The sequence below is a fragment of the Apteryx rowi genome, unplaced genomic scaffold (genome assembly GCF_003343035.1).
Source record: "Apteryx rowi isolate R43461 unplaced genomic scaffold, aptRow1 scaffold_364, whole genome shotgun sequence".
Lineage (NCBI taxonomy): Eukaryota > Metazoa > Chordata > Aves > Apterygiformes > Apterygidae > Apteryx > Apteryx rowi.
Window position 1 is genome coordinate 838,400 of NW_020450130.1, and position 27,869 is coordinate 866,268.

The 27,869-nt window shown below is 38.9% G+C and overlaps 1 protein-coding gene across 5 annotated transcripts; it reads right to left on the reverse strand.

Moving 5' to 3' along the window:
* Positions 1-1,085: 1,085 nt before the first annotated feature.
* MELK (maternal embryonic leucine zipper kinase) lies at positions 1,086-23,166 on the reverse strand. 5 transcript variants are annotated; one of them, XM_026073269.1, is made up of 18 exons: positions 23,149-23,164; positions 22,980-23,023; positions 22,138-22,238; positions 21,761-21,846; positions 21,228-21,344; positions 20,540-20,683; positions 18,938-19,006; positions 17,744-17,836; positions 17,138-17,236; positions 14,087-14,155; positions 13,429-13,527; positions 12,376-12,462; positions 10,972-11,100; positions 7,004-7,229; positions 5,300-5,393; positions 4,686-4,854; positions 2,973-3,076; positions 1,086-1,761 (listed from the first exon to the last, which is right to left on the reverse strand). In XM_026073269.1, the coding sequence occupies exons 3-18, from the start codon at positions 22,199-22,201 to the stop codon at positions 1,584-1,586; spliced, it is 1,827 nt and encodes a 608-aa protein (XP_025929054.1). In that variant the 5' UTR covers positions 22,202-22,238; positions 22,980-23,023; positions 23,149-23,164; the 3' UTR covers positions 1,086-1,583. The 5 variants fall into 5 exon arrangements, with proteins under 5 accessions (XP_025929054.1, XP_025929055.1, XP_025929053.1 ...); XM_026073270.1 differs by lacking the exon at positions 22,980-23,023 and having other exon boundaries at positions 23,149-23,166; XM_026073268.1 differs by lacking the exon at positions 23,149-23,164 and having other exon boundaries at positions 22,980-23,099.
* Positions 23,167-27,869: the final 4,703 nt, after the last annotated feature.

Sequence of the window (27,869 nt, forward strand, 5' to 3'; positions counted from 1 at the left end):
CAACACTTAAAATCCAACCAAGAGTCTAATGTTGCAGTTAAGAGTTACCAAGTACAGAAAGTATTTAAGTGTTGTTTACATTTAAACACTAATTTGCTAAAACAATGGGCAGTAGGCATGCTTTTTTCAAACACTAACTTTGATTTCATGTTCCTGTCAAGTACCACCTGTAAATGGTAAACTACACACAGTGAAGGTGTTTTTCTTTATCAACACTTCCACCCTTTCCTGAAATCCAGGTGCCCCGCATTCATTACCTATGTGAAGAGCAGCACACAGAAAACATGGCATTGGAAAAAAGTGTTAGACACTTCTACCTTTGACAGTAACCGGTTTGACAAGCAACTCCTTCTACCTTGCTGCATTAAGAGATATGCATAATAAGTGGACTGTTTAATCAGCACCTTCATCTCACGACTCCTAGCCAGAAGCTTCCATGAATACTCAGCTCCTGGAGAGGTGAACCCAATCTTTAGTTAAGGACCAATAACATACACCACAATTCCTTTTATATACATCTTAAGAAAAAAATCTGCAGCACACTGTCATTAACCACAGTAGCTGGATGTTTTCTTTGTGTTGTGTTTGTATAGAGAAGACTTCAACAGACCTGCCTTCTCACTGCTGCTGCTTGGATTTATACTAGTGTGGTTGTGGTACTCCTGCTCAGGTACATTATTTAATCAGGCTAAGGTCATAAGCTCTGCTACAGGATAGCCAACATGGAATACTTGAGACAGGTACTTTTTTTATTTTTTTAAAAGGAGGATATTCTAACACTCCATTCAACTCTTACAAATTTCCCTTTTAGTTCTGCATAAAGTTTTGTCTGTCATATCCAGTAACAGAGCTAAAATTTTGCTCTCAATTCTGTTAATGACCTCTCTCTGAACTGCTTGTAGACAGTGCCAGTTATAGATAGCTTCTTCATTCAAGGCAGTTCAAAGGTGCTAGAATTCTTAATATAACATTCTCATGGTCAGTTAATACAAGAGCATCAGAAAGTACACACAGTTGTTAACCATCAGAAGGCTCAGTAATGAATTACAGTAATGTTTTATATGGGTTGATAGTTTAAATCCTACTATTGTTGACTTAACATTTATTGAAGACAGTCCTATTTTGTACAATGTATTGAGCATATAGTTTAAGTCACATCTGTGGTCACCAGAGTTAATGATCTCAATAAATCTTACTTAAGGCAAAGACAGGAGGAGAATTATGCAAATGAGTTTCTGAACAACATGTACTTGATACCTGAAGACATATCAAAATAAGTTTGAGCATAAGATCACTGTTACCCTTATCTGCATACGTGAAAAATAAGAGGGGAGACTAGTTTACAGAATTTTATTTTAAAGAGATACAAATTTCTCAAAGAAAAAGAAAACAAAAACATACAGAAAGCATGTATACAAAGACAGGTGATTAAAAAGGCAGAATTACAGGTTTGTTTTCTAATATAGCTGTGAATGTGACAAAGAATTTTTCTGAACAGGTTTTTTTAAATGATGTTATGATTAAAACCTCAAATGTCTTAGGCAGTACAAAATTTCTGCCTTCTCAGCACATGCATCAGCAAGTCACACTTTGCAGCTAGATAAAATGTCTTCCACTAGTCTCTTGTAGACCCAAGCATCACCTTTAAGCCGTTGTCTCCTGATACCCACTACTTCAGATTTACCAAGCTGGCACACTTCTAAGTCAAACTCCATAGTAACTTTGCCAAAATCTGACCGTGTTTGACATTTCAGGGTATAACTATATGGAAAAAGTAAGGAGAAATAGAATAATCATTGAATTGTTTCATATTTTCTTTGCAAAAAGTTTGAATGGATAGAGTATGAAAGCACTTTACGTAAAGAACCGCACTGGCATACACTTGCTGAATCACTATTTAACTGCTCAGAGTTAGGGTCATAGGCATCTGCATATCACAATGTTGTCCAAAAATTGTCATGCCAACTGAGAATGCAGTGAACACAGAACTTCGGATACTTCAGCCCCAGAATATTATCTCTATGCCCAAACACATAATACCAAAGGGTTTCCCAGCCATAAGAACTACTGCCAGCCATAGACCCTGACTCTCACAGAACTTGAGGGCAAGGAGATAATCTTGTATTTTTACTACACAAGACCACTCTCCTCTCTGCAGAGAGGCCTGTGATAAGAGCCTGGCTATAGTTCAATTTTTGCCTGTGTGCAGAGTGGAAAAACTGATCCTGAAATTTAAATTACTACAATGAAGAGAGGTACTTCTGAGTAGTTAAGTATCTTTACAGGTTTTGAGCTTGGAAATGTATCAAAAGTTGAAATACATACTAATCTTTTACAATATCTATCACTTAGAAAATTCAAGAACTTTAGAAGGTGCATATGAGTTTAAGGCATGACAATTTTTCATGCATTGAAAAATTAGGAAGACAGACATTAAGCTTTGATCAGAAGTAGGAATCAAACCCAGTCTCAGTACCTTAGTCCATTCAGTAAACCCTACAGATTAACACAGGCTTATATAATGGTGTGAATTCTGTGCAGGTTTTGAAGTTTTCTTTCTTGCTAAGTCACTGTTTAACTGCTCAGAGTTAGGGTCATAGGCATCTGCATCATATCACAAAGTTGTCCTGTTTGGCTGTGTTACTGTATCCTAACAAACCACTTGCATTTATGATTTCACAAGGGATAGACAAAATTCACATCAGTCTCTAAGAACTACCTTGCTATTACTAGTTAATGTCTGCCAGTCAAGGAGCTCTAGCAGAGTTCATTTAACATTTCATTTGTCTTTCATTGTTTGGATAATTTTTATTGCACACATTTCCACTTTGTGTTCTCTATGTAGAATAGAATCTTTTTACAGAAAGCAATGCGGCACAGAGAAGGTAAGTTTAAATACTTTGCTTTATCAAGGACTGGGGTACTGACTATTTAGACAAATACAAGCTTAAGTCACCAGACTTTACACTTACCCCTTCTGAACATATTCTACATTTTTCATTGGAAGGACAGTGATTATTTCATTCAACACCTGGTCTGGATTCAGTAGCTGAGTTGTGGTAACATTACAGTGTGCCTAAAAGTAAACAGCTCATTAAAAAAAGGGGGAGGGGGGAGGGGAAGAAGAGAGACTAGAAAAATGTATGTTTTTTCCTAAGACTAAAGACAATATGGGAAGTTTTCAAACACAAAGCTTTAGAAGACCTAACCATAGTGACAAATGCTTCAAATTTCCAGTATTATCATCATTAAGACATTGTAGTAGAGGCAGGAATGATGAAGAAACAACTTCTGGACAATTAATATTAAAGTATGTACAAAATCTAATCCAGTATAAAATCTGAAGTAGCAGTGATAGTCTAGGGCAGCACACAGATTAAAAGCCTTGTATCTAGCCAGGGGAGGATTCCTTGACAGGATTATGGAAGACAGACATATGACTTAAAGCACCCTACTGCATTCTCCGTAGTGGGGAAACTGGCTATAATATGTTGCTCAGCTGAGACTGCACTTCTGTTACAGGCACAGTTGGAGGCTTTTCTAATCCTAAAGCATTACAATACTCAAAGCAAAAAGGTAACTTAATACTATAAATTTTACCCAATGTTGGTTAATAATGCATATAAAATTTGTCTAATAAAGGACATCCTGAACATCTTTCAGACACCCATATGTAAAAGGAGAAAGGCTATGCCAGCTGTTTAATAGCTAGCAAATATTCATTTAGCTTCTGAAAGTCACAGAAGCAGACCTGCAAAGACAGGATTATAAAAAAGATTGAGAAATGAACATAGGTTGAGATGCAAAGGAGAGAAAACATTTGGTTCTCTACATGTCCCTGCTCAGCCTAAAAAGCATGTAAACCCCTTCTAGAATTTCATTTCACACTGCACAGTAGTTCTGTCTTCCACCACTTTATTCCAGTGCCCCTACTCTATTTTGCATATACTGTGGACATGGGAAACTGATGCACAAAGATGAGCTTTTAGAGACTGCAGATTTAGCTTTTTTCCCTGCTGCTCAAGTTCCTGATTTCCTAGTGCTGTTTAGACTCCTGTCAGACAAGTTGGTCAGGCTTGTAGCCCAACATGTCCTAAACTTGTAAGACTGCCACCTTGCTTCTGACAAATGCCATTTGGAAAAGCTTCAACTGGAATACAGTGGGTCAACTGCATTTACACAGGCTGCAACACAAAATGGTCGTCTTACTGATAGACAGCTCTTACCATCAAGTAGGCATCCTAATAGCTGCAGCTCCACAGCTGAAGATATACATCACTTACGTCTATAGAATTGTTTAGGCCTCAGTAAAAGTCTGACCTCCTTCAGGTTAATCACTCGCTTTCCAAACTTGTTATCTACAGATTCAAGTAGAAGTTCCTTCCTGCATAACTCTCAAAGTACACTAGCTGCTTTTTAGTCCTGCAATTCTATTTACTACACGCAAAAATCTAGCAGTATGCCAATGTTGTCTGATGCATGTTCAGCAAAACTAATATTCATCTTCTGGACTTCTCAATTTGGTACTACAAGTTATTAATGCAATGCTAAACTGTTATGTTCACCGCAATATTCCTATGGGCATTTCTGCACATGAGCAACTGGTCTGTCAATGGCTACTTAAGGGACTAATAATGAACTGGACTGGATACAAAAAATATCAAACCCTTTTCTAGCAACCATACCTTCAGTTTCCTTGGACCGTCTGTGCTGCATCGTTTCTTTTTGCTTGGCGTGAGCATTGTGATCACTTTATCTAGTCCTCTTTCAAGACTTCCAAACATTTTGGCTCTTCTCTTCTTTTGGCTGCTATCCACATGAGCTAGGTTGAGATCTAATTCTACTGAGTGACACCTGTTACATGAACAAATTAGTTGTTTTTTCTCAGTGTTCAGGTTTTACTTATTTATTTCAGATACATCACTAAAAGATTACCAGACCAAGCAGAATGAATAAAACCAAAGCAAGCACAGTGTGTTATGAGAGTTTCTCTTCAAAAGGCATTTGAGATTTAAACCCAAAGTTGTGTATAAAAACTGCAGCTCTCTGAGGAACTGTAACAAGAAGAAATTTGTAATTATGGAAAACAAATATATTCTGAAGATAATTCAGTTATGTTAATTCTTGAGCTTCCCTCTACCTTCAGTGTTCTAGTGAACATAGAAAAAGCTTTTAGGAAGTTTTTTACTAAGACAAGGGACAGCAAGTAGTTTGCTGTTGTGCCACGGCTTCCTAGTCTGTACATGGATTAAGGAGTCCTGTTCCAACTAGAAATGTGCATAAGTAACTGGACTTTTACCTTCTTTCAGGAAGAATGTCAGCTGTTGTCGATTCATCTGTATTTGCCGAATTTGTGGGTTTCTTAACTGGGGTGACTGTAGTGAACTGGATCTCTGAAAGAAAGAATCCAAGTCAAAGCAGGTATGTTTCTACAGTGAAGGACTTTTTCTTTTAGCAAGGATCTCATGACTAGTAATTTGTTCTTAAAACCAGCCCCCCTTTTCTGCCTCTGTTCTGTATCTTTAGAATGAGAAAATAGRTTTTTATATAATCACAAGACTTCCTCTATTATACAAAGAAAAATTCAAAGTGATTTCCCCAGGGTTCTACAAGTCAAACCTCACAGCAATCAATACAGGTCAGCATTAGAAATTTGGAAGGGGAGAGGATTGGAACTGCTTTGCCACTGGTGCCAGGATAAATATTGAGCAATTCACTGTGTCAAATATTAGCATTCTGCACCAAGTCATTTATATGGAGGCATCCTTTATACAAAGGGTGTGAATTATATAGCCATTTTTAATACAGCACATTAAAAAACAGCCTAAAAAGCTCTATTCACACTTTGACATCTTCAGCTTGAATTCCAGCTCACTACAGAATTTCATCTAGCCCCACACGATGACCTCAAAATTTTCCCTATGTATTTGCACCATTTTCTCTCAAAGTTTTACTACTACCTTTCCCAAATGAAAGACCTTTCARTGTTAGCTTTCATTTGTTTAATCCTCAGAAAAATATCTAAGTGAGCTAGAACTTTTTTCCTACATTCAGTTTTTAGAAAAAGTATCTGTTTTTGCTTTTTAACCTTAACATGGAGACAAACTGTTCACAAGTTACCATGTACAATTTTAAGACAAAAATCAAATCAGTATAAAGATCTAGCTGTTGTAGTGCTCTTCTTCCTTCAGTATTTTACAAAGGATATTATGACTGAACATAGGTATGGACAGAATCATTTATAACTTAAATCAGTCTGCAAAGACCTGCTGTTTCTGAACTATTTCCCCTATCATCTGAAACAGGAAAGAGTTAGCCCTTACATTATCAACAAAGTTTTTACGCTAAAGGGTAAAGGGAAGAGTAATGTATGTACAGGACCAATCGTCAAGAACAGACTAGAGACTGTGAGGACGGAAGTCTTTGGTGGCTCATCAGAAGAATTGACACAATTTAGACAAATGTCTGTGGTTCATCACAAGTAACAGTAAGATTTATACACTGTTAACAGAAGTATTTTCACTGTTACTTTGGCCTGTTATGGTGAAAATGCTGATATGCTACTGTAAGAAATCCAAGCAAGAAGCAGTAGATGCTACCCTGAATAAGAGCATCCCTATATTTTCATTCAACATAATAACAAAGGAAAAGCAAAAAAGCATACAGGAAATTTTGTTCTAAATCTTTATGGAACAAAGGAAAACTGACACAAGTGAGTTTTAGAAGCATAGCACTTGGTTCCATGTTATAGTGCACTGAAAGGCCTGCACATGTGACACTAAGAAGCAATGACTTCTGTAATTAACACTGAAGTAGCATGCCCTGATGCACGGTTAAGCTTCTTGCAGCACCTTATCAGAAGCAACAGAAGCAGCAGACTGGTGAACGTGTGTTCTTGGACAAAACAACATGTGCTGGAAACATAACTATTAAGTGCTGGATATTTTAAGTTACAAAATTCCTAACCTGCACACATGCTACAAGTATTTGTTATATGAGGTACCTTTGAGGGCTAGTGCCTGAAAGGGTATGGGCTGTGCTTGCTTCTCATTCACACTCCTTGCAAAAGGAGTCTTTGGAGCAGGAAGTGCAAAGGGCATTTCATTTTTTACAGCAGATTCTGTAGCAACATTCTCTTTGTTTTCATGCTTCTTCAATGCTGCTTTTCTTGTCACTGGAGTTGACAGTGTGAATTCTATATCATCCAGTTCAGCATCATGCTCTGAATGCTACAAAAGATGTAACAAAAAAGGCTTACTATGCTGTATTCTGATCACATTCAGGGATGCTGTGGACAAGGAAATTCTAAAATTTAAGCAGATCAGATGCAATGCTTATATTACACAATACAGGGATATAGTTAAAAAACGAACTTCAATACCTCTGATTCTCCCTACCACTTGATAAAAAACATCTTGCTAATTCACTTGCCATTTCTTTATCTGTTCTAAATTTTTCAGCTTCCATATTTAAGACTATTTCCCACCAACTCATCTAAACTTATCTAAGAATTTGCATTTGGTCTAACTGTATAATTTGAATTGCTTCGCTGGAATTTCTCATCTATTACAAAGAAGTTAAACTTCTTCCCGTTACCTTTATAGCCTTGTCCAGCTCTAGTCTAGCTCTGAGATCTTGTTTTATCATGCCTCATGCTTTCCAGTGAGTTCTAAAATCCTCTTGGCCCCATTCTCACTCCTTACACGCTGTTAGGCAAACCAAGTGTCCAGGTTCACATCAAATGAATCATGACCTACAGCTAGAGGGAAGCTACAATTTATGTTCAGCTATGACATCTAAAAAGCTTCTTTACTCAGTTTACTCCCTTGGGCAAAGTCCTGTATAGAACCACACATTTATGTATACAATAAACATTATGTATAATGAGAATACAAGATCTTTGAAATAAGAACAGTAACTTTTTAAAAGTAGGATTAGTTCTGCAAACACCTGCTTTGTTCTTGGAATATTTAGATTTAATTCCTCAGATGGAGATTCTTCAGACAGTGAAGCTGAATCAGAAAATTCCATGGATCCAAATGCATACGGCACTTCACTGCTGTTTAGCACATCTTTGTATGTCATGTTCTTTTCAGACTGAAAACAGACATGGCTGAGATTCGAGTGCAGTTTTAAGAGGAAGATTAGAAAAATTTCGTCAAGTCTTATTTCTTTCCAAGTTCCTAATTATAGGTAACAGCTAACGGAAGTTCCCATGCCAGTCAACTAAGCTTTGTAACAAAATTTTAATATTGTCATTGTGATGTTGTCATTTATATCAAGAGCAGATGTGAAATTATTCTCAAAGAATCATCTTTCATGATCTGTGTCAAGAAGAGAAGCAACTTGCAAAAGTACCTGCCTTTTATTTCATTCAGACCACAAGCTCTTTTAACCAAAGCCATGTAAACTGCAAAGAACCCAAGAAAATAATGCAGTAAAGCCTGAAAGAGGGCTGGATAAAGGCAAACACATTACATCAGAACATATGATTATGGAATCTGTAACAATACCTGAACTGGCATTCAGAAGCCTTCATATAATGGCAAGCCCAGTAAAATAAGTTTGTTAGTAAACAATAGGATTCACAACTTTAGTCAAGAATTCTAACCAGTAAGATTCTTTCATGAAGAAAGGGGCTGCATTTGTCTATAGATAATACCACATGGGTAGTTGAGCAGGGATATTTGGCTCTCTATAACCCCTTCCCAGACCAAACAGATCCTGCCAACTCTTTCTATGTTGAAACTCTTCTCCAGCATTACACTGGGAAGGGAAAAGATGACTCCAAATTATAGAGGATGGAAAAGGAGGAGGCAGAAGACCAAGCCGCCACAGCTCACCCTTCTTCCCACTACTTAGAAGTGATGAAATAGAAAATATCATTCCAATTCTGGGGAGGAGGCAAAGTTACAGACAGATTACAGGACACATGTCACAGGTAGAGACTATAATATCACAAATAGTAGAGATATTTGAGCTTAGTTTTCATTCCATATACAATCAGAATCACAATATTACAGTATCCTCAGTTTCTAACAACCTTTTGTTGATTTCAGGAAACTCTTCTCAAGGACTTGTTTTGTACCACTTCCCTGAAATTGCATACAATTAACTTATTAGTCCTCAGCTGAAAAGAATGCCATTTTAGGAAGCTATCATATGGTCAGTCTGCAGTTAGGAGTATCTTGGCCTGTGATCAAGATATTACAATGATCAGATATTTCAATACTATCAAAATGCAGAAAAAGTTTTCCAGCATGCTACCAGAGGCACTACAATGATTTACTATAAAGTCCTTATCAGACACCTGTTAACTACTGCCATTGCCCTTTGTAGTTCAAATCTTGTTCCATTGCACTATGAATGCCTGAATAGGATATCTTGGCTACTATGTTCAAGAAGTTCATGCAGTGGTTAATTTTTTGGAATATCCTTGCACTTCARAATGCTTGAAATAATTGTGTGTAAGGCTGTGTCATCCAACTGTCAAACTTGCTAGAAGTTCTACTAGTTCCTTTTTCTAGACACTAAACCAGTGCTAGCTAGAGAACTTTGCTGGTTCGACATTCCAGCAGATTCAGTAGATATTCACTTAGAGGCAAGCAAGCTGTGTTCTGAGCACTGTATTGGGACTAATGTGTTGTTGCATTGTGTAGACATGATTATCCAATCATCTGTCAAAGCATATTGCATGTTAATGGTAGCGTTGTGCCTGATCTAATTAAGCTGGGACACCATTTCACCAGTAAAGATGAAATAACTTCACCGCATTAGTTCCACTGAACCTAGAGAAGCTCCATGTTAAAATTATCTAAGTTTAGAAGACCAGAATATTATACATATTTAGTAACATTTATGATTTATGCTCTTTTATACAGTACTGGCAATCCTAGAGTTCTGATTTATACTTCAGAGCAGTTTTAGTAAGTGACCTGAAGTGATTTACATGCAGTTGAATAAGACTGTTATGAAAGTATTTATTTTGATTGCATATCATTGAGAATAGCACATTCAGATAGCTGGTCAAAAATTTCGCACTGAAGTTTACAGTTCATGAGGGAATGATTTAGAATTATGGCAATTTCTTTATTGAATGCTTCCGAGGAGTTTGACAAATATAGATGACTATCACTGACATCACATATAGCTATATGTGCTATATATATTATATATGTGTGCTATATATCATATATAGCTATATTATATATTATAATATATAACATATTACAAGCAGCTTAGCAACTTTAGGCAAGCTCTGAAGTGCCCTGTTTGCGCTTTGCTATCAAAGCACAAGAACAATTTACCGTAAGACCTAATTACATGCATGAAGCCAGTGGTTCAGAAAAACCTTCAGGAATATGTTTCCTTCACTCAAGTTGAACAGCATGTTTTCAAATGTTCCAAAAGGGAACAGATAAGAAGGAATGAGTCTCTTCCCTTTGACTATCAGCTAATGTACTGTCCATTTCATTTAAAAGTAGGTTACCCAAACAACAAGCCAGTATGTTTTGGAAGACCTTCCTTACTAAGCCATGCTAAATGCAAGTAGCAGCATACAAAAGTATTTAGACAAACACAGAAAAGTGACAGTTTGCCTAAAAGCATTTCTGCAGGGAGAACAGAGATGGCATAAAGGAGGATCACCTGGACCGTTCATGAGGCCCAGACAATAGGTAATTTTAATCTATTTCCATGAATAACCAAGGGGAGATTCTGTATGGTAGTCAGTTATAATGCACTACATCCTTCCAGCCAGTTATCCCAATGATGTCAATTTGTAATACTTGCCCAGCTTGCTAAAACATACTAGTGAGAAGACTGAACTGTTTAATGATCAAGACTTTGGCTGACTGCACATATTCTCTCTTACTGATGTTTAGTGAACCAGTCTGTTTTCCCAGGCAGAGCTTGGTTAACGCAGAGAAGCTTTTCAAACAGTATTTTAACCYGTTGATTTCTAAAACTTACCACCAGGCCTGCCAATTGTGTTGTACTGGCATGCCCTGTTAGAGATGGAAGCCAAAGGTGAATGCACTTGCCACGAGCCTTCCTGGATTGAAGCAAGAGATATGTTGCTGACATTTGGTCATATTTCCACTAAAACAAACAAATAAACAAAACAAAAACAGTAAATCTATGTTTGGAAAAGTAAGTACAAAGCAAGTTTGGACTTCAGTTTCTGCATTTCTTATGTTTGATCACCTAAGTGTAGTTTCAGATTTCAGTTGATTTACACTGTGCATGGAAGATCAAGAAACAGACTACGCTTGTTCCTGCTTGAAAATTAGTGCATGATACAATTATAATGAGAACTAACGCTAGAGCCAGAAACTTTCTCAATTGAGGTGAACGGCAAAACTCCTATTCCTAACAAGAACAGTTCAGCGCGGTCAAAACTTCAACCAGACATCAAGATTTTTTTTCCAGATGGCACCAACTTTTTGCATGATCTTATGCAACTCAACTTGCATGAGGAAAACAGGTATGATGCTTGACAGTTTTGCAACATACTACAGTTAGACTTTAATTATAGAGGATTTGAAGTCCTCCAGTAAAGTTCAACAAATTCAAACTTGTTTTGGATAAAACAAAGATTCCTCCCCCCCTCCCCGCCCTGGACTTGTAGGTAGATTCAAATTATTTTCTATAACTGAAAAACAAGTAGCATTAAGTCCACAAATGATCCACTTGCAGTATTACAGACATTTTTAAAAGTTTGATTCTACTAAAGCTAGATGGAAAACCTATCACTTTTTCCAAAGTGAAAAACTACTTCACTGCTATTGTGTAGAAAGAAATTGAAATTCAATTTCAAGGGAGAAAATTCACTTTCAGCTTAAAGCTAGAGTACACATCATGCATTAAGTCTGTTACAAATAGCTAGGATGGCCATTACTAACATTTGTACAACTAATGTAGAAGTAATCAGTTCACCTTATATTATTTGTATTCAAGACTGACTAAACAGATTCTTTAGATTGCAAATAAGAATTCCCCCCAAAGTATTTTTATTCTGAGTGAAGCTCTGATGTTTTTCCTCTTGCTTATTGACTGTTATAATGCAAAGAGTTAACCCAGCATATGACATCTGTTGTTCAGCTATGGATTTCTGCAAGTATCTTTTGACTTTAAGAGAATCACAAGAATTTTAACATTGTGGGAAACAAAAGTAAGATTTAGGTAAAACCACGGGTACAATTAAAGGAGAAAGAAAAAATAAATTTGAACTTCAGAACTGTAGTTACAACCTACAGTTAGATTCTAAAGCTCTGCAGGGGCTCTTTACATCTGGAAAGCATTATATTTATGAATAAGTGAGCATTAAATTTACTGTATTAACAGACTAATTAGTTCCACTGACATAATTCTTACCTCTGATATTAACTCCGATATACTTTCCCTGCTCTGTTTATGAAACACAGACAGCTCTGTTATGCAATCTTCATCAAGGTGTCCCAGCTGCAAGAACATGATATGTATTGAAGCATGAGACTTTACAAGTTGTCTTCTATATCTATATCTGACCATGACATTGTCATGAAACCCACTGGGCTGAGTCAAGAATCAACCATTTTAGACCTTGCATTTTAAGCAGTTAACATGTCTAGATATTGTAGGGAGCATAAAGAAAGTCATACAACTTCTGCAACTTCAGTTTGGCTCCTTCTGACTAAGAGGTCCCAAATTTAAATGAGGAAGCGGATGAGTTTTACTAGAATGCTGCACTTTCATCTCTGCTGAAATACTCAAAGTTATCAGATATATACATTTTGAAAAGAGCCAGTTAGCACTGATACCATGCTGCACATACAGTAAAGCAGTTCTTTATACAGAGAAACAGTGACACCCAATGGCCCAAGGTGGGCACTGGGTGCAAATACTCAAATTCTTCTCTTTAGCACCTACTACTGACAGCTTGAATTTTTTTCATATTGCCCTAGTCTCTCACTTAAGTAAAACAAGTGAGAGAGAGAGAGATGACAAACATTACTTTCAATGAGCTTGAAGTTTATCCAAACTAGCTATTCTCTAGAAGGACTAGATATAGGACAAACCATAACTGTGTGACATGCTCTGAAGAATATTTGTATTTTGCACCTTTAACGAAGTATTGACCTAGCAATATTAGAGAATTACCTGTCATTCATATACGGAAATACTTCACATTATGATGAAAAGTCAGTTACTTTTCAAATTAAGCAGCAGTTGCAGAATACAATGAAAACACTTTGAAATTCCTCCACTAGAGAGAAGAGCAAGTAACCTCAAATAAACATTTCAACAGCAAGAAGAGTTAAAGAAGCAACCACAACTATCCCAAAGCTCATCTTTGGAGAACAGTCATCACATCACCACATGAGGGTATTAGTAAGCCAGTAATGCTTACATAAAATATTGTGACATTAATTTGGCAAATGTACTTACTGGGTACTTGCTTTGCCACTGAACAGGATCAGAATAACCCTGCATAAGCCAAGGATGACTTAACAGATGTTTAACTGTAATCCGCTTCTTTGGGTCCACCTAGTGGGCAAGTAAGAATTAAGTTGTTACTTAAAGCACAGAGGAACAGAGAATACAACTTGATTTTTGCCCCAAATCTGTGGGTTGACAAAAGCCCAGATAGAAATTAGTGTTCCATAACTTTGCCAAAAGGAAGGTCAAATACCTGAGTGGTTACAGAACCAAGATCAAATCGAAGAGCAGTTACAGAACCTATACTTGATGATAAACATTCCAGGAATGTTCAGCACTGGTTACATTGATTAACTGTAGCATATTTGGTACATTACGCTTCATCTATAAAAAGGTTAGTTCTTAGTTATATAGCAAAATTACCAACTCCTGAATGCAGGCTGTTTGAAGACAAATGGCTGTTTACACTATTTTCATACAGCAATAATTCTTACCACAGAATTTTCAGCAGAAGGCAATGTCAATCTTTTCTTCAAAGACCTGGAAGAACTAAACTTGTTTATAAACTGAATATTTTAAGTATTTTGTCAATGTAATATTTTGAGCTATGCAATAGCATTTTATGGACTTACTTGAATAGAAGCTATATCTGTTAAAACAGGATTACCTGCAGCATTTGGTGAAGTAGTAGTGTACTGCTAGCAGACAGCCACTTTGGAACATAGTATTTTCCTCTCTGCAGAGAAAAGTGGGTTTAGAACAAACTTTGAACAGTTAGCTCAAACTGAATTATGTTATTTGGATGACTGACATCCATCTTCAGTCAAAAAAGGAAGAACAATGGGCACATTAAAACTTAGCTATAAGAACCACCTGAATAAGTTTAATATTAGGTTAAGGTTAAAATTGAGAAAAAGTTATATTAGTAAGGAAAATACTATATTTGCTTTTGTCAGGTGCATTTCTAAGCGAGTTTCAGATACTTAGCTTGCGTGACATTTCCATCTCAACCCACTTTTGTAGCTAACCTCCTCTAACTATAAAATTGTTTTATCATATAAACTTGATATTTAATTTTAGAAGCACAAACAAGTTGGAGCATGAATTGTTGATACAGTATTAGTACTTTGAAATCTGAAGGTTCATTCAAACCACTATTTTTCAGATACTAAAAATGAAGCAGCCTCAAGATTTAGCTATTCTTACTATGAACAGATTACATCTTTCAAACTTACACTAGGGAGAGGAAAATATTTACAGGCCTAAAAAGGTGAGTTTCTTTTAATCAAATGATGTGTTATTCTTTTGGCAGCTTTGATTAATTAAATACTGAGAACCACTTTTGTACTTGAGGTAGGACAACAGTAGCTATGAAAAGACCTGTGTTCACCAGGAAGGATCATTTACTTCTTGGTAAAAATGGAAAGAAATCAATGAACAGCTATCATGAAACAACAATTTATCATGAAAGTTTCATTTCTGCAGACAATTGCCTCAATAACAAATTGGGTGGTATTATATTTACATTTATATATCTAAGTAGAATATGTATTGCTTTGACATCACAGGTTAAAGAATTTAAATGATGTCTTTGTAGATACTCCTGATAAGCTATTTAGAAATAGTACACAGTTCCACACTGCAGCTTTATTCTCAGACTAAGCAAAGCTGGGCAACATACACCACCTCTATGCTCATCCAAGAAGCTACAGTTATCTGTTCTGCTTTTAATATATTGCTATGGAACATGAGCGAAGGGAAAACAAAACTAGCACCTAAATGACTGAGAGCAATGCTGGAAAGTAAAAAGTTCACAATACCTAGCGGATTCAGAAAATCACCATAAATAAGTTTTTCTTAGAGAAACTGCAACAGATGCTTGATTATTCACTCAAAAAGTAAAGGTATTTACTCAAGAATACCCAAATGAAGAGATTTAGAGCATTCCACGGAAAGAAACATATTGCATGTGAGTGATATGATCCTAATTAGATCCAAGCTGCAGACTGTATTACACTGATTTGGAACAATAGCTCTGAGTTGAGATTACAATAAATTTCTGGATCTATAATGTGTGAAATTAAATTCCACAACAATGTATAAGTGTCCTAATTTGAATCAATTTTCAGTTCACAATCACATAAAATTAAAATAAATTCTGAGTGGAAGTAGTAAGCCTGCATCTTAAAATCCATAATTACAATTACCAGTTTTCTACTGCACTCAAAGAGGTTTTAAAGCTTATTAATCTCAGTTCACTTAAACAAGTTTCACTAATCAATGTTCAATCAGTCCAAACAACTCAACTCCTAGCCCTTGCATATATTAAACAAAGACTATGCGACACAGGAATAATCATCATTGATGCTCTTAAAACCACAGTTCTCCATACAAGCTCTTAGTTCTTATATTTCCACTACTGACAAATCTTTATGAAAATAAATACTTTAAGCAATAACATCATTTACCAGGTTCTGCATCTTGGCATACTTTTTAGCATAAAGGATCTTCTGCAGTTCTGCGAGAACATGCATATACACGCGGACAAGTCTTTAATGTGTACTGATCTTGTAATGGATGACATCACAGTTCATAAGTAGAGAGGGAAAGTAGTTCAGCTCTGACTGATGACTTATTCTACTCCCCTTTATAGACATTTTACTGAGGAATTGCAAGAGCCTGTTAATAAGCATTATGCAAGTAAGAAAGTGATATCATTTTAATGCTGAGTTCTCTGGGTACCAACATCTTCACAAGATCTCTTTGGGTCAGTTAGTCTCTGCTTTCTTTTAAGTCTTCTGCAACAACTCAGACTAAGCTTCCTATAGATCTATCAAGGTATTCAAGTCCACTCCAGTTTCGTCTAAAAAACTACATTATCTGGTGAACAAATCATGCGTTTTATTGAGCTCAGATTATTTGCACTCCAAAAACACAGCCTGCGTAGATGACCTGTCAGTTGCTTCCTCCTAAAGTAGTCCTTGAGTACTCTTAAGGATTCTCCTCTACATTTTAGTAGACTCCAGGTTAGAGAAACAAAAAGGGGTAGAGGAAGCCAAAGCTCTCAGGCAACAGAGCTACCGTTCATCTCATCCACTTACTGAAGGCTGTAGCAACAGGAATTTTCAGGCAGGCTAGAAGTGGTTGCTAGAGGTGTCTATTCAATGTGGAACAGCAGAAGCTTAGCTACATCAGGAAAATTTACACAGAAACAGAACCAATTATTGAAATCTAAGATTTACTACTAGTCTTTTTTTGCTGAAGCTATTTTAGAGTGTTTAGTGCATTTCCTCTTCATTCTGGAGGAAGAAAGCATAATAGCAGATGTAAAATTTTGCTATTCTTAAATATCAGCTCTTCTGACTTAAGAACTTTATTTCTGGTAAACCAAATGACTTAATATGCAATTGTACTAGGGGCAGCAAAGGGAGAAGTTGGATACAGGACCAAATACAAAAATTCAACCCATTGGCAAGAAAATACTTTTCCCTAAATTCTATTTGCTGTCATTCTACAGGAGCAAACTAGAGTACTGTAAAGGCCAGCAAAAGACAAGAGTGAAATTCACAAATATTGATAGGAAAAGGAACAAAAGTCAGTGGATATGCATATTTGTTCCAGGGCATAGTTGAACAGGCTCTGCCATTACAAAAATCAGAGACCTCTATTAGTGCTTAGCATGTGTGTTCCTAGTACTTTCTAGTAAATCAGCACATACCATTATCTTCTTATAGACAGCCATGACATTTTCATCATCAAAGGGGAGAAAGCCACACAGTAGAGCATACAGCAGTACTCCCATGCTCCAAATATCTGCCTAAAAAAATAAAAGTGATATGGCTTAGTGATAGATCATATTGTCCAGCTTTGACAAAGTCCACGTACAACTAATGAGAAGTAGTCTTCTTCCTTCTGGACAGAAATCTTACATTCCTAGTGCAAGCATACAATCTGAATTCAATTTTCCTTCCACTCAAGCTAGAGCACTGCTAAAACCAATGTTCTCTCCTCAGGTCATCAGAAGCAGGCTTTTCAAATTTTGATAGGGAAAGAAATTGCTGCATTACTTTCAATCTACAAGGATTTTTCTTGCAAAAATGAAAGCAAACTCATCACAAGGAACTAGCCAACAGCATGACCTGTGACTAGTAGAGTGCAATATGTGTTATTCTGGTCTATGACTTTTAAGGCTAGCTTCTCAAAACTACCTAGGCAATGTTATACAGGAATATTTGAGAGGGAAGTCAAGTGTGTGCATCTGAGCTCATGACCTTAAGAACTTCAGGGTTATTAAAAAAAAAAAAAGCAACACTGTGCTACATACCTCTGAGCCTATATATGCTTTGCCTTGAATTAGCTCTGGTGCTGCATAAGCTGGACTTCCACAGCATGTGTTAAGATGATAATCAAGGCCACCCTAGAACACCACAGAAAACTGAATCACACAGAAGCATTAGACTTAAACTGTGTTAAAGCCTCTAACAATGAGGCATTAGAGACCATGGAGGCTTCATTTTCCTCTGCCATGCATCTACATTGACCTCCTCTTTTGTTTTGCTATAATCTATGACTTCACTAAGTGAAAATTGTTCAGGACAGTGAACATCCTATAAACATTCAGTTCCCGAACTGCTCATTCATTTATTACCTTCAGAAAGTAATAGTCGTCTTCAGCTCTTCATCTAACAAAAGTACTTCCCTTCAAAATTGTGAAGGGAATATACATATGAAACTTGGGAGAAAGTGATCCAGCAGCTACTGGGCATGAGGCCAGCTGGCTATCTGTAACAATATTTAATGAAATAGCTTCGTGAAGAAACTATTACCATATTACTTTGCCTGGGCTTCATTCTAGACAGCTGGAAATTGGATATTATATCACTTAGCAGATGCTACTTTAGTCTTAACAACCTATTAGAGTATCTTGCAGGTAAAGAAACAGTTTTGGGAAAAAGCAACTGTCTTTGGATCAGTAAGACCTTCTTTCCATTAAATTGCTTCTTAGAAGCACCCAATTCACATGTTAAGTTTACCAAAGGGAAAAAGGCTCATAGAAATCAATTTTAAACTCAGGAAACAATTCGATTCAAGCATATGGAACCAGGATATCTATAAGTGTCACCCGCAAAAGCTATTTATTTACTTGTATCCACAGTCTCCACATATGTACAAATCTTTTGAACAAAGACAGTTTAAAGACAGTTTAAAGTTATGAGAGAATGTGCACACCAACTTAAAATTTATATTAAGGATTATTATACATACTGTAGGATAATCTCAGTGTTAGAGTATAATAAAAGATGAGATGTAAGAGGAGAAAGTGATGTTTAAGTTTGCTCATAGTCACACATGCAGTTAAAGCCCTACCAAGTAAAAACCAATTGCATGACAACCATGCAAACAGCTTGAACATAGAGGCTTAAGTCATTGCATTGCACTCTGAAATCAAATATGCATCTTTTACATGTGTATAGTATTTGACTTAGTTCTATTCTGTGAAAACAACTCATACTTCTACCTTTGGCTTTGCACAAAGTCCAAAGTCTGTCAGCTTCAAATTATGTTCATCATCAATCAGCAAATTTTCCTGATGGAAAAGAAAGTGGTAATGAATGCTTTTCACATAATTCTCCAAGGAACCACATTGTCTTTCACCTTAATTTTTTCTTGCCATTAGCAGCTAGAATCTACCTGAAACTCTCCTTTGGAGATTCAGATTGCCTGCTAATGAGTATATACACCATATTTCAGATGGGGAATAAAAGTTCAAATCTACTGAAAAGAACTTGGGAGGTCTTAGTAGACAGCAAGCTGAACATAAGCCAGAAGCGTGCTCTGGCAGAAAAGGTGGCCAACAGTATCATGGGTCACATTAAAAGAAGCACAGTCAACAGATTGAGGGAAGTTACTTTAACTCTGTTCAGCACTTGGACCACATCTAGAATACTGCATCCAGTTTTGGGCCCTGCAGTACAGGATAGATATCAAACTGAAGCAAATTCAGTGGTTGGCCCTGAAGCTGCTTGGGGGCTGGAGCACTTGCTCCATGAGAGGGAACTGAGAGGATGATGTTCAGCCAGAGAAGAAAAGACTTGAAGGGGGTGGTGGGGCAGGAAACAAACCTCATAGCAGCCTTTTAATGCATCTACAAGGAGGGCATGAAGACAGAGCCAGGCTCTTCACAGCCATGCTTGGTGGCAGAATGACAGACAGCAGGCATAAGCAGAAACAAAGACATTCAGACCAGATATAAGGAAAAGCTTTTTTCCTTATGAGGACAATGAAGGACTGAACAGGCTGCCTGGAAAGATCATGCAGCCTCCATCTTCAGACTGACTAGATAAAGCCCTGAGCAACTTGGTCTGACCCTGCTTTGAGCAGAAAGTTAAAGTAGAAGCCTCTACAAGTTGCTTTCAGCTGCTCCAAAATTGCTCTTTGGCTAAAAGCCCACTACCTCCAAAGGTACAAATAATGATTCTCTGTGGGGAAGTTCTTTGGAGATAAAAATTTCATAAGTCATCTGGTAAACTGCTTGTACAGTAAGAATTTGCTTTTTTCAGTAAGAAATAAGCATCACTAAAAATACAAAGTTTAATCAACTCATGGAGAAACAGACTCAAGTCTTCCATTCACTATCCCTATGCTGAAATGACAAAAAAGACACAGGAAGGGGACAATGGGATGTGTCTCAGCTTACACCCTCTTTATAGGCACCATTCATTCAAACTATCAGTGGCTTTTTTTCTTGGGGCATGAAAATAGGACAGTTTGAACAGACAGGTACCATAAAGGTTTCTCAAGGTACAAACTGGAACACAGAAGATAATAAAAATGCCTAACTGAAATCAAAGTTAAGTCCATATCCCTGTTTCATTCTCATCTGGCCCGTGTGGTTCTACTGCTCTTTTGGAGGAAGATCATTCTTCAGATACAGCTGCATTCAGCTCTGCTGAGGAGTGTAGTAGTAGCAAGTAGAAATAATGTATTTTCAGAAGTTATAGAAAAAGGCCTTCTATGCACAAGATAATGAAAAAGGTATAGCTTACTTCAGCTACTAACATGGAAATAAAAGTCCATATTCATTATTTGTTATAAATATTTGACTACTATTCAGGCTTACTGGTTTGAGATCCCTGTGGGCATACCCCTGACTGTGAACATAAGCAATTGCTGAGACAATCTGCCGAAAAAATACACGAGCTTCCTCTTCTGAAAGGTGGTCCTTAGAAATGATGTAATCAAACAGCTCTCCTCCAGGACAATACTACATGAAGACAGGGAAAAGTACTTGAGAATATATTTAATCTATTAATGAGACATAAGTAACAGTGAATGCAGAGAAGACACTGGCCAGCAACTAGAGCATACTGTTTCACTTCCTTTGCCTTATTACTGTAATGCCCAAAGGTTCTCAAATGTGCCATATGTCACCTCTGTGGCAGACCAAACAAGCTTAAAAGTATCAATTATAAAATTTCAGGCAAGTGTCAGACATCATTATAGATCAGCTGCGAGATGACAAAATTTGGTATATTTAGGGTCCTGAAGTTCTTCCTGATGTCATTTTAAAATAATTGAAGGGTAAGTTAAGAATAATACTATTTTAATTACTGTGAACATACAATAGCAGTTGTTACAAGATAGAATACATGACAGATTATCAGCTTTGTTTTTAAATTAATGAATCCTGAACACATGCATTGAGATAGAATGTTTAGAATACTTTAATTTGAACTTTATCATCATCTACTGCTAAAGCTAAGAATAGTAACCTTAACCATGGCAGAAACATCAGTAACAATTCTTACTTCTAAGACCATGAATATTTTCTTGGATGTCTCTATCACATGATACAGCTGGCAAACATGTTGGTGACTTAAGCTCTTCATGGCATCAATTTCTATTTTAACACGAGGCAAGTCATCCTAGGAGACAACAAGATTCATGAAACTGACTACTTTTATATAACTGACTACTGTGCATCATAGTAAGCAAACTATCATGGAAAAAAATTCACTGCATATAAATGACAGCATAAGTCAACTTCTCAAATTCAACTCAGCAACAGCTTTGGTATTACTCCTCCAGAATTCTGGCACACTCATCAGCAACACCTGAAGAAGTGGATCTAAAACAACTAGCATTTTCATTACTATTTTGGTCAAATTAGTACAATAGTTTTTGATTAATCAGTTTTCCAGCCAGAGAATGTTGTCCTCTCCAAGACAGGGCACAAGATTTATGTCCTTCAGGGCCAAGGAGCAGGCAGCAGCCTGCATTGTTGAGAACTCCATAAGATAAACAGACAACATTRCCAACTTTTATGCATCTCTTGACTTACCCCTAGAGCTAGTTTGTCCATGATTTTTATTGCAACCTTTTCACCAGTAAGACAATGTTGTGCAAGTTTAACCTTTGCAAATCCACCTGAAATTCCAGAAGAGACATTTAGAGATCAATGCAACCACACACTTTCTTCCTTATAATCTCTCAGTTACATTAGAACATGTGGCATATAAGATTTGCTGCGTCTTCATTATGGGAAGAAGTCATCAATTTTATCAGCTTCCAACTACAATTTCAGAGTTCTGCTCCAAAAAAATCTACAATTGACACCAGATCCATAGATTTTAAAATAAGATAGTCTAAATTCAGATAAATACTTAAAGAATCAAGAAAGATCAATTGCATCTGTTTTCATTCACAGATTAAGCTTACCTGTTCCAATCGTTTCATATAGTTTATAATACTTGAGAATTTCCTCATAGTCACCTGCAGCCATTCTGAGACTGGCAAAGATCTGCAGTTCTTCTAAGCACCTGCAATCAGAAAGTGTAACTGGTGTCCATGTTTGTCTATGCTAGACATACTAATAGGCTTGGAAAGAATGTGCTGCAGCTCCAGCATAGCAGTCACCTGCTTTCATAATCAAATGCTAGATATCTTTCTGTAAACTCACTAGATGAGTACTGCTGAACGCCCTGAGGCTAAGGATGTAAAATATAAGTCCCTTTTAAGGGTGCAGTGCTAGAAGTTAGCTGCAAGGCTGGGTAACTGTTTTCACTGTAGTGGTGATGTTATACCTATGCATAGTCCTCGCTAACACAGTGGCCAAGGGAAAAGGCGACCTTTCAGCACTACTACGGTCCACTCCATCTTGGGGGCCGTACCCAGACGGGAGGTCACGGCGCAAAAAGCGCGTCGCTGCGACTACTGCTCTTGAAAGAGGCCCCAGCCGCAACCAGGCCGGTTCCAGGTTCTCATCCGCGCCGGGGGCAGGGGCCACACCAGCTCCCGGGACCTGGTGCGCGGGTAGCTGCCTGCCGAGAGGCACTGAGCGGTCGTCCTGCTTCCCCTGGGAATCCGCCTGCGGGAAAACCCGCAAGAGGCCGCCCGGCCCCTCCGCCCGCAGCGCCAGCCCCGTCGGGGCACGGGCGGCGGGTGCCACAGAGGCGCCCCGCGGCGAGGAACACCGAACCCGGGGCGGGACGGCTGGCGCTCGGCCCTCGGCAGCCCCCTGGCCCCGGACGCCCACCCCGCAGGCGAGAGGAGGCTCTTACCCGCGCCGCTGCCGCGCCCGCCCGGCACCGCGCAGACCTCACTCCTCAGGAGAGATCACACCACGGCCGTTAGTTTTCAAATACCCCGGCCGGCCAGCCCACATCCGGCCCGGCCAGCTGAGCGGCCAATCACCGTCGCAGCTCTTCCCGGAAAGAGGAGGGAACTAACCGTTCATGATGGGAAGAAGGTCGGCGCGTTATTTGTACGTGCATGCGTGCGTGCGTGCGTGCGGGGGAGGGGGAGGGGGTAATAGCATGGACGCCATGCTGGGAGAGTCAGCGCTCCTTCCGCTTCGGCGCGCGAGTGGGCGGTGCTTGCCCCGCACCGGAGGGCTGGTCACGGCAGTAGGAACTCTCTCTACTGATTTAAATTTTTCCGTGGCATAGTCGTAGTGGATAGGTAAACCCGTGTAAGATGTTATTTTAACCAGAGCCTCTTCATTTTCCCTTATTTCCTCTGTTCATCGGGCAGGTTGTGAGGGCTTCTAAGATTGTTTCTTCAGGGACTCGTGGCAAAGCTCTGAGCATCTGCAGTTCAAATACTGAAGGGTATAGGTAAGAAGATACTATCTGGAGAAGAGAACAGCTGTTTGCAAAACCACAGGTTAGATGTTAAATAGGCTTGCTTTGAGTTATCTGCATAACCTGCATTTGACAAGGAGCCCCACCCACCCTCACAAAAACAGGCTTTTGGACACTCTGACGGAGTATTGTCTCAGGAAACTTTTCCTCATTTGACCCGTTCTAACCTACCCGCTCCGTTGTGACAATTCTAATGGGATAAAGGCGCAAAGTGCTAGGGCCCATTTTGTGCTGTGTGTTTTCTCGGTATTACCCCTGAACGAGGCGCATGAAAGCACTCCTGAACACTGAGTCCATCATAGGTGAGCAATTCTGGATGGAAAAACAGACTACTCACTGTTTCTAGCAATCCCTTTTTTTCGAAAAGAAAATCTTGGAAGCTTTAACAGCTTGGACCTGGCAAGTTTTAGTCCACTTTCTAGAGTCATTGCCTAAACTAGTAACACCACTTAGTGAATGGCTCTTTGGCAGCTCATGCAGGGATCTTTCTTCCTCAGCATTCGGAGAGGAAGAGCAGGAACTCTGCAACGCAGGGACTTCCTTTCCCGTCGCAGTTCCGTTAGAAGAGATTACCTTGCAATTCCCTTCAGACAAGCCCTTCGACTCCTTCACAGTTTTCTTGAAGATTCTGCACTGTGAGGAACTTTCTTCAGCACTGCAGCAGTTACGAGAAACATCTTACCCTTCTATCCACAAGAATATCCAGGAATGCCTCATCAGTTTTTGTCGAAGATTCTCAGCATCGTGTCAGCTGAGCTGCCTGATGGGGCACAGAGAAACCTTTGGGAGAAAGGAAAGGTTCCAGTCACGTGTGCATGAGCATTCCTACCCACCTTTTTCCAAAAGGATCCGTAAGGACACGTTAAAAGGTACTGTCAGGATTGGCTGTGTTCCCCAGAAGGCATGTAATTGGTGAGAGGGGGAGTGCAAGTCAAACACTGTAGAGCAGTGTTTGGGAAACAGCTATTGCCCAGACTGTAGAGTCCAGCTCCAGCACTTTGTGTTTGCTGCCAATCCACAGAAATATTCTTCAGTAATAATTCTGTTAATAATAACAGAAATAATCCTCAGTAATAAATTAAAAAAAAAAAAAAGCTTTTCTGCCTGTTTTACTCTTTCCACTGAACCACAGACTGCTGCTCTGACTCCAGGAACTCTTGCCCAGTTCCCTTCCATCTAGAGGCTTCAACGCCGAATAAGTGTCCAAAGAGAGCCATAAACATAAGCACGTGACTAGCGCCGAAGGTAACCCTATTCGTATAAGATCCTTTTCCAAGGAATGCTATCTCTCCAAAACATGTAACTAATGGGAGGCGTGTAAAGCAATGGTGAAATGTGTTTATGTAACAGAAAACACCAGGGTCAGTCTGTGCATTACCAGAAAGCTCTCCATAATTCACTGTGCCTTGTAAACATTTCAAAATGAAGTGACAGAACACTAGCCACTTCCATTTTGTAGCCATTGTTCGTATATGCAACCAACGAGAAAGTTCTGGTTGACCTAAGAGTGTCAAGTAGTCTTCCAGGAAGCAGAGAGTCATACAAAGCCTTGTGACTTCATCTCAAAGAATTTTGCAAACCAAAGAGCTGGTAGGAATGACTGAAAACTCTCCAAACTAAACAAAACAGCATTTTGCATCCCAGCTGGATCAGTGTTCCTTTTAAATTTGGTGGAGTTGGAGACTGCTTACGTTTCTCTCCCTTTCACGGGTCTTTAATCCATAACAATCATGAAGTCCTTTTTTGAAAGTACACAAATGCATAGGACATTCTTGGAGGAGGACCAGTTGTTTCCTTTTTCTTTCAAGCCCACCTTTTAGTTGTTGTATGCACACGTTGCCGGCATTCAGCTGCTCGGTCAGTCACATTCTCAACACGGCTCGTTTGCTATCTCACGTTCTACTGCATCAATCACAGTGCCTTTCCAGTCATTCTGGAATGAGCAACAGTGTATAGCAAGTGCTGAATGTATTCATTTGACTTCCGTTTTCCAGAGCCGGAGGTGCCGGCAGAACTGCAAATTGCTAGTGGTGACAGAAGTTTGTGACCGTGCCTTCCGCCACTCAAAACCAGCTGCTGCTTGTGTCTCTGCTAGAGCCTCGCTGCTCATGTCCATGCACAACCCCCTTGCTGGGAAGCGTTTGTTCCAATGTTAGTAAGTGTCGTTCTTTTCTGTCCATTAAACTTTCTTATTGTCATGTATACCTGAACCTTCTGTGCAGAATTGCCTCATCCTTGAAAAGGCTGAGGGTTCATCCCATGGGGACAGGTCTAAGAAGAGGACGAATACCCGCAGTCAGCTTCCCTGGGAATGGGGGGCCTGTGTTGCTTTTCCGAATAGTAACAGAGTGTTGCTGTAGAGACAAGCAGCCGCCCCTTCTGGCGCAGCCAGATCAGGGGAGCTGCATCACAAGAAGGGTAATAGGGTCATTTGGCTAAACCCGACCTAAAAATAGAGATGAAAAAGAGGAACGTAATGAATAAAACTGTTGACAAGAAATAGCCGTGGCGTAGCTTTCAATACAGCTTTCCAAAGTGTGGTCTGTGAAAGTCAGAGTCAGTACTTTTGAAAGTGCTTCACCGTTCAGTGAAGTATTTTGGCACAGCTCTGTGAGTCTGCTTGCCTAGGTGTGAGGTATTTCTTTTGAAGTCTCTCTTCTGAGTATGCGACTTCTTTCAGGCATTTTCTTTGGTGAAGCACATCCCTAAGGCACTTGGAAAACAAGCTTGACGTTTTTCCTTATAATGCATCATTCTGGAGAACAAAATGGCTCTCGTGCGTTACTCGTACTTATAAATGAAGCCACACAGATGACCGTCGTCTTTTTCCTTGTTGAGGAATCTGACGTAGGTCTTCTGCCAATTTGGACTGTGGAGGACAGTACCTTTTTAGCATAGAGAAGCGCTATACCGATTTCCCAGTTCTTGTCTATTTGATGCTATGTTCAATAAATAAGAATTAGAAAATAAAGAATTGTACCAATATCCTAATTCTATCTAGTTTCTAAAGGCAGAGCTCAGGCTATAGCTGTAAAGGTAGAGACCCGCCTGTTTTATATGCTCCATCTGTGGACTCCAGGTCCACAAAGTGAACTGCTAATTGCCTTCAAGAAATGAAACTGGGGCGAAGGGGAGAGAAAAAAGAAATGTGTGAATTTCTCTGTGGGTTACCACCAAGTGGATGGGTAGGGGTTTGTATAGTGGACCTGCCAAGGGCAGCGAGGAGAGGAGGTAGACTTCTGTCCGTGAAGGGGATAGCAAAGAAATGTACTATGCAAAAGAAAAGGGGCTTGCCACAGAGCTGCTGGAGTTGGAATGTAGTTCGCTTTGATAGCTAAGGGTGTGGGAAAAGGCGTCAGAGTAGGAGCATTTTTCCGGTACACTAACTTTCAAATACTTTACGGGGTAATTCTTATGCGATTTGTGAACTTTCTTTGGCATCTTTTGTGTTATGGAGTTAACACGTCAGTGTGTCCCGAGCAGCTTTTGTTTGGGGTTCTTTTAAACTTGGATTGCATGTTTTCAGTAATTGTACAAAATGGTCCTTCAGTTCTACCATGGCTCTTCTGGCTGGCGTGAGGGGAGGTTCTGGATCTGTAGGCGCAAACCAAAGCTTCTGCAGCCAGGAACATTTCTTTCCTTATTAAAGAATATTTCCTCTCCTTCCTTTTTAAATAATAACAATAAAAAAAAAATCTTATTTCATTTTAGAACACCGTCAAGATGCTTTAATTATCACTCCGTATTTTTTTAGACAATGGATAGACATCCTTTTCCGGCTCCTGCYTGGGCCAGTTGAATATGCCCCATGCCTCATGTTTTAGTGGAGGGCTTATGAGCTTCAGGCAGAATCAGTCGAGTTTGCTCATCAGCTGTTTTAACTAAGCCAGTTAATTTTGTCTGAAGCGTGTTTTAGAGGCTGCCTATTACCCTGTTTGCCAGCAGAATTCCACAGGGCAATAATCTGTCCAGTAGAAAGATGTTTGCAGACCTCTGGTGGGATGATACTGCTTGAACTGGGTGGAGCTCTGTACAGAGGGAACAGCTGGGTGCCTGTAAGGTCCTTTCCTTCCAAGACCATAGTGGCAGTTTTGGCTTTGATGAAGCTCTTTATGTTAATGCTCACAGTTATGGCAGGGGAGACCTGTTGTTCTGTGTGGCATGTTTTTTTGTTGGATTTTGTTGTGTCATGGGAGCTCACTAACGGAGATCCCCATGCAACTGAGTATGTATTCAAAGTGTTTAGGAGGTACAAAAGTCAAGTCAACTCCTCCCTGAAGTTCTCTGCTCCCTGAATAACCAGACCTA

Coding starts and splice junctions, on each gene's coding strand:
- MELK (XM_026073267.1), bottom strand. Junction 14,156..17,137: donor CTGTCTATAAGAAGATAATG/GTATGTGCTGAT, acceptor TTTTCTCTGCAG/AGAGGAAAATACTATGTTCC. Junction 3,077..4,685: donor ACGGTCCAAGGAAACTGAAG/GTATGGTTGCTA, acceptor GTTTACTTTTAG/GCACACTGTAATGTTACCAC.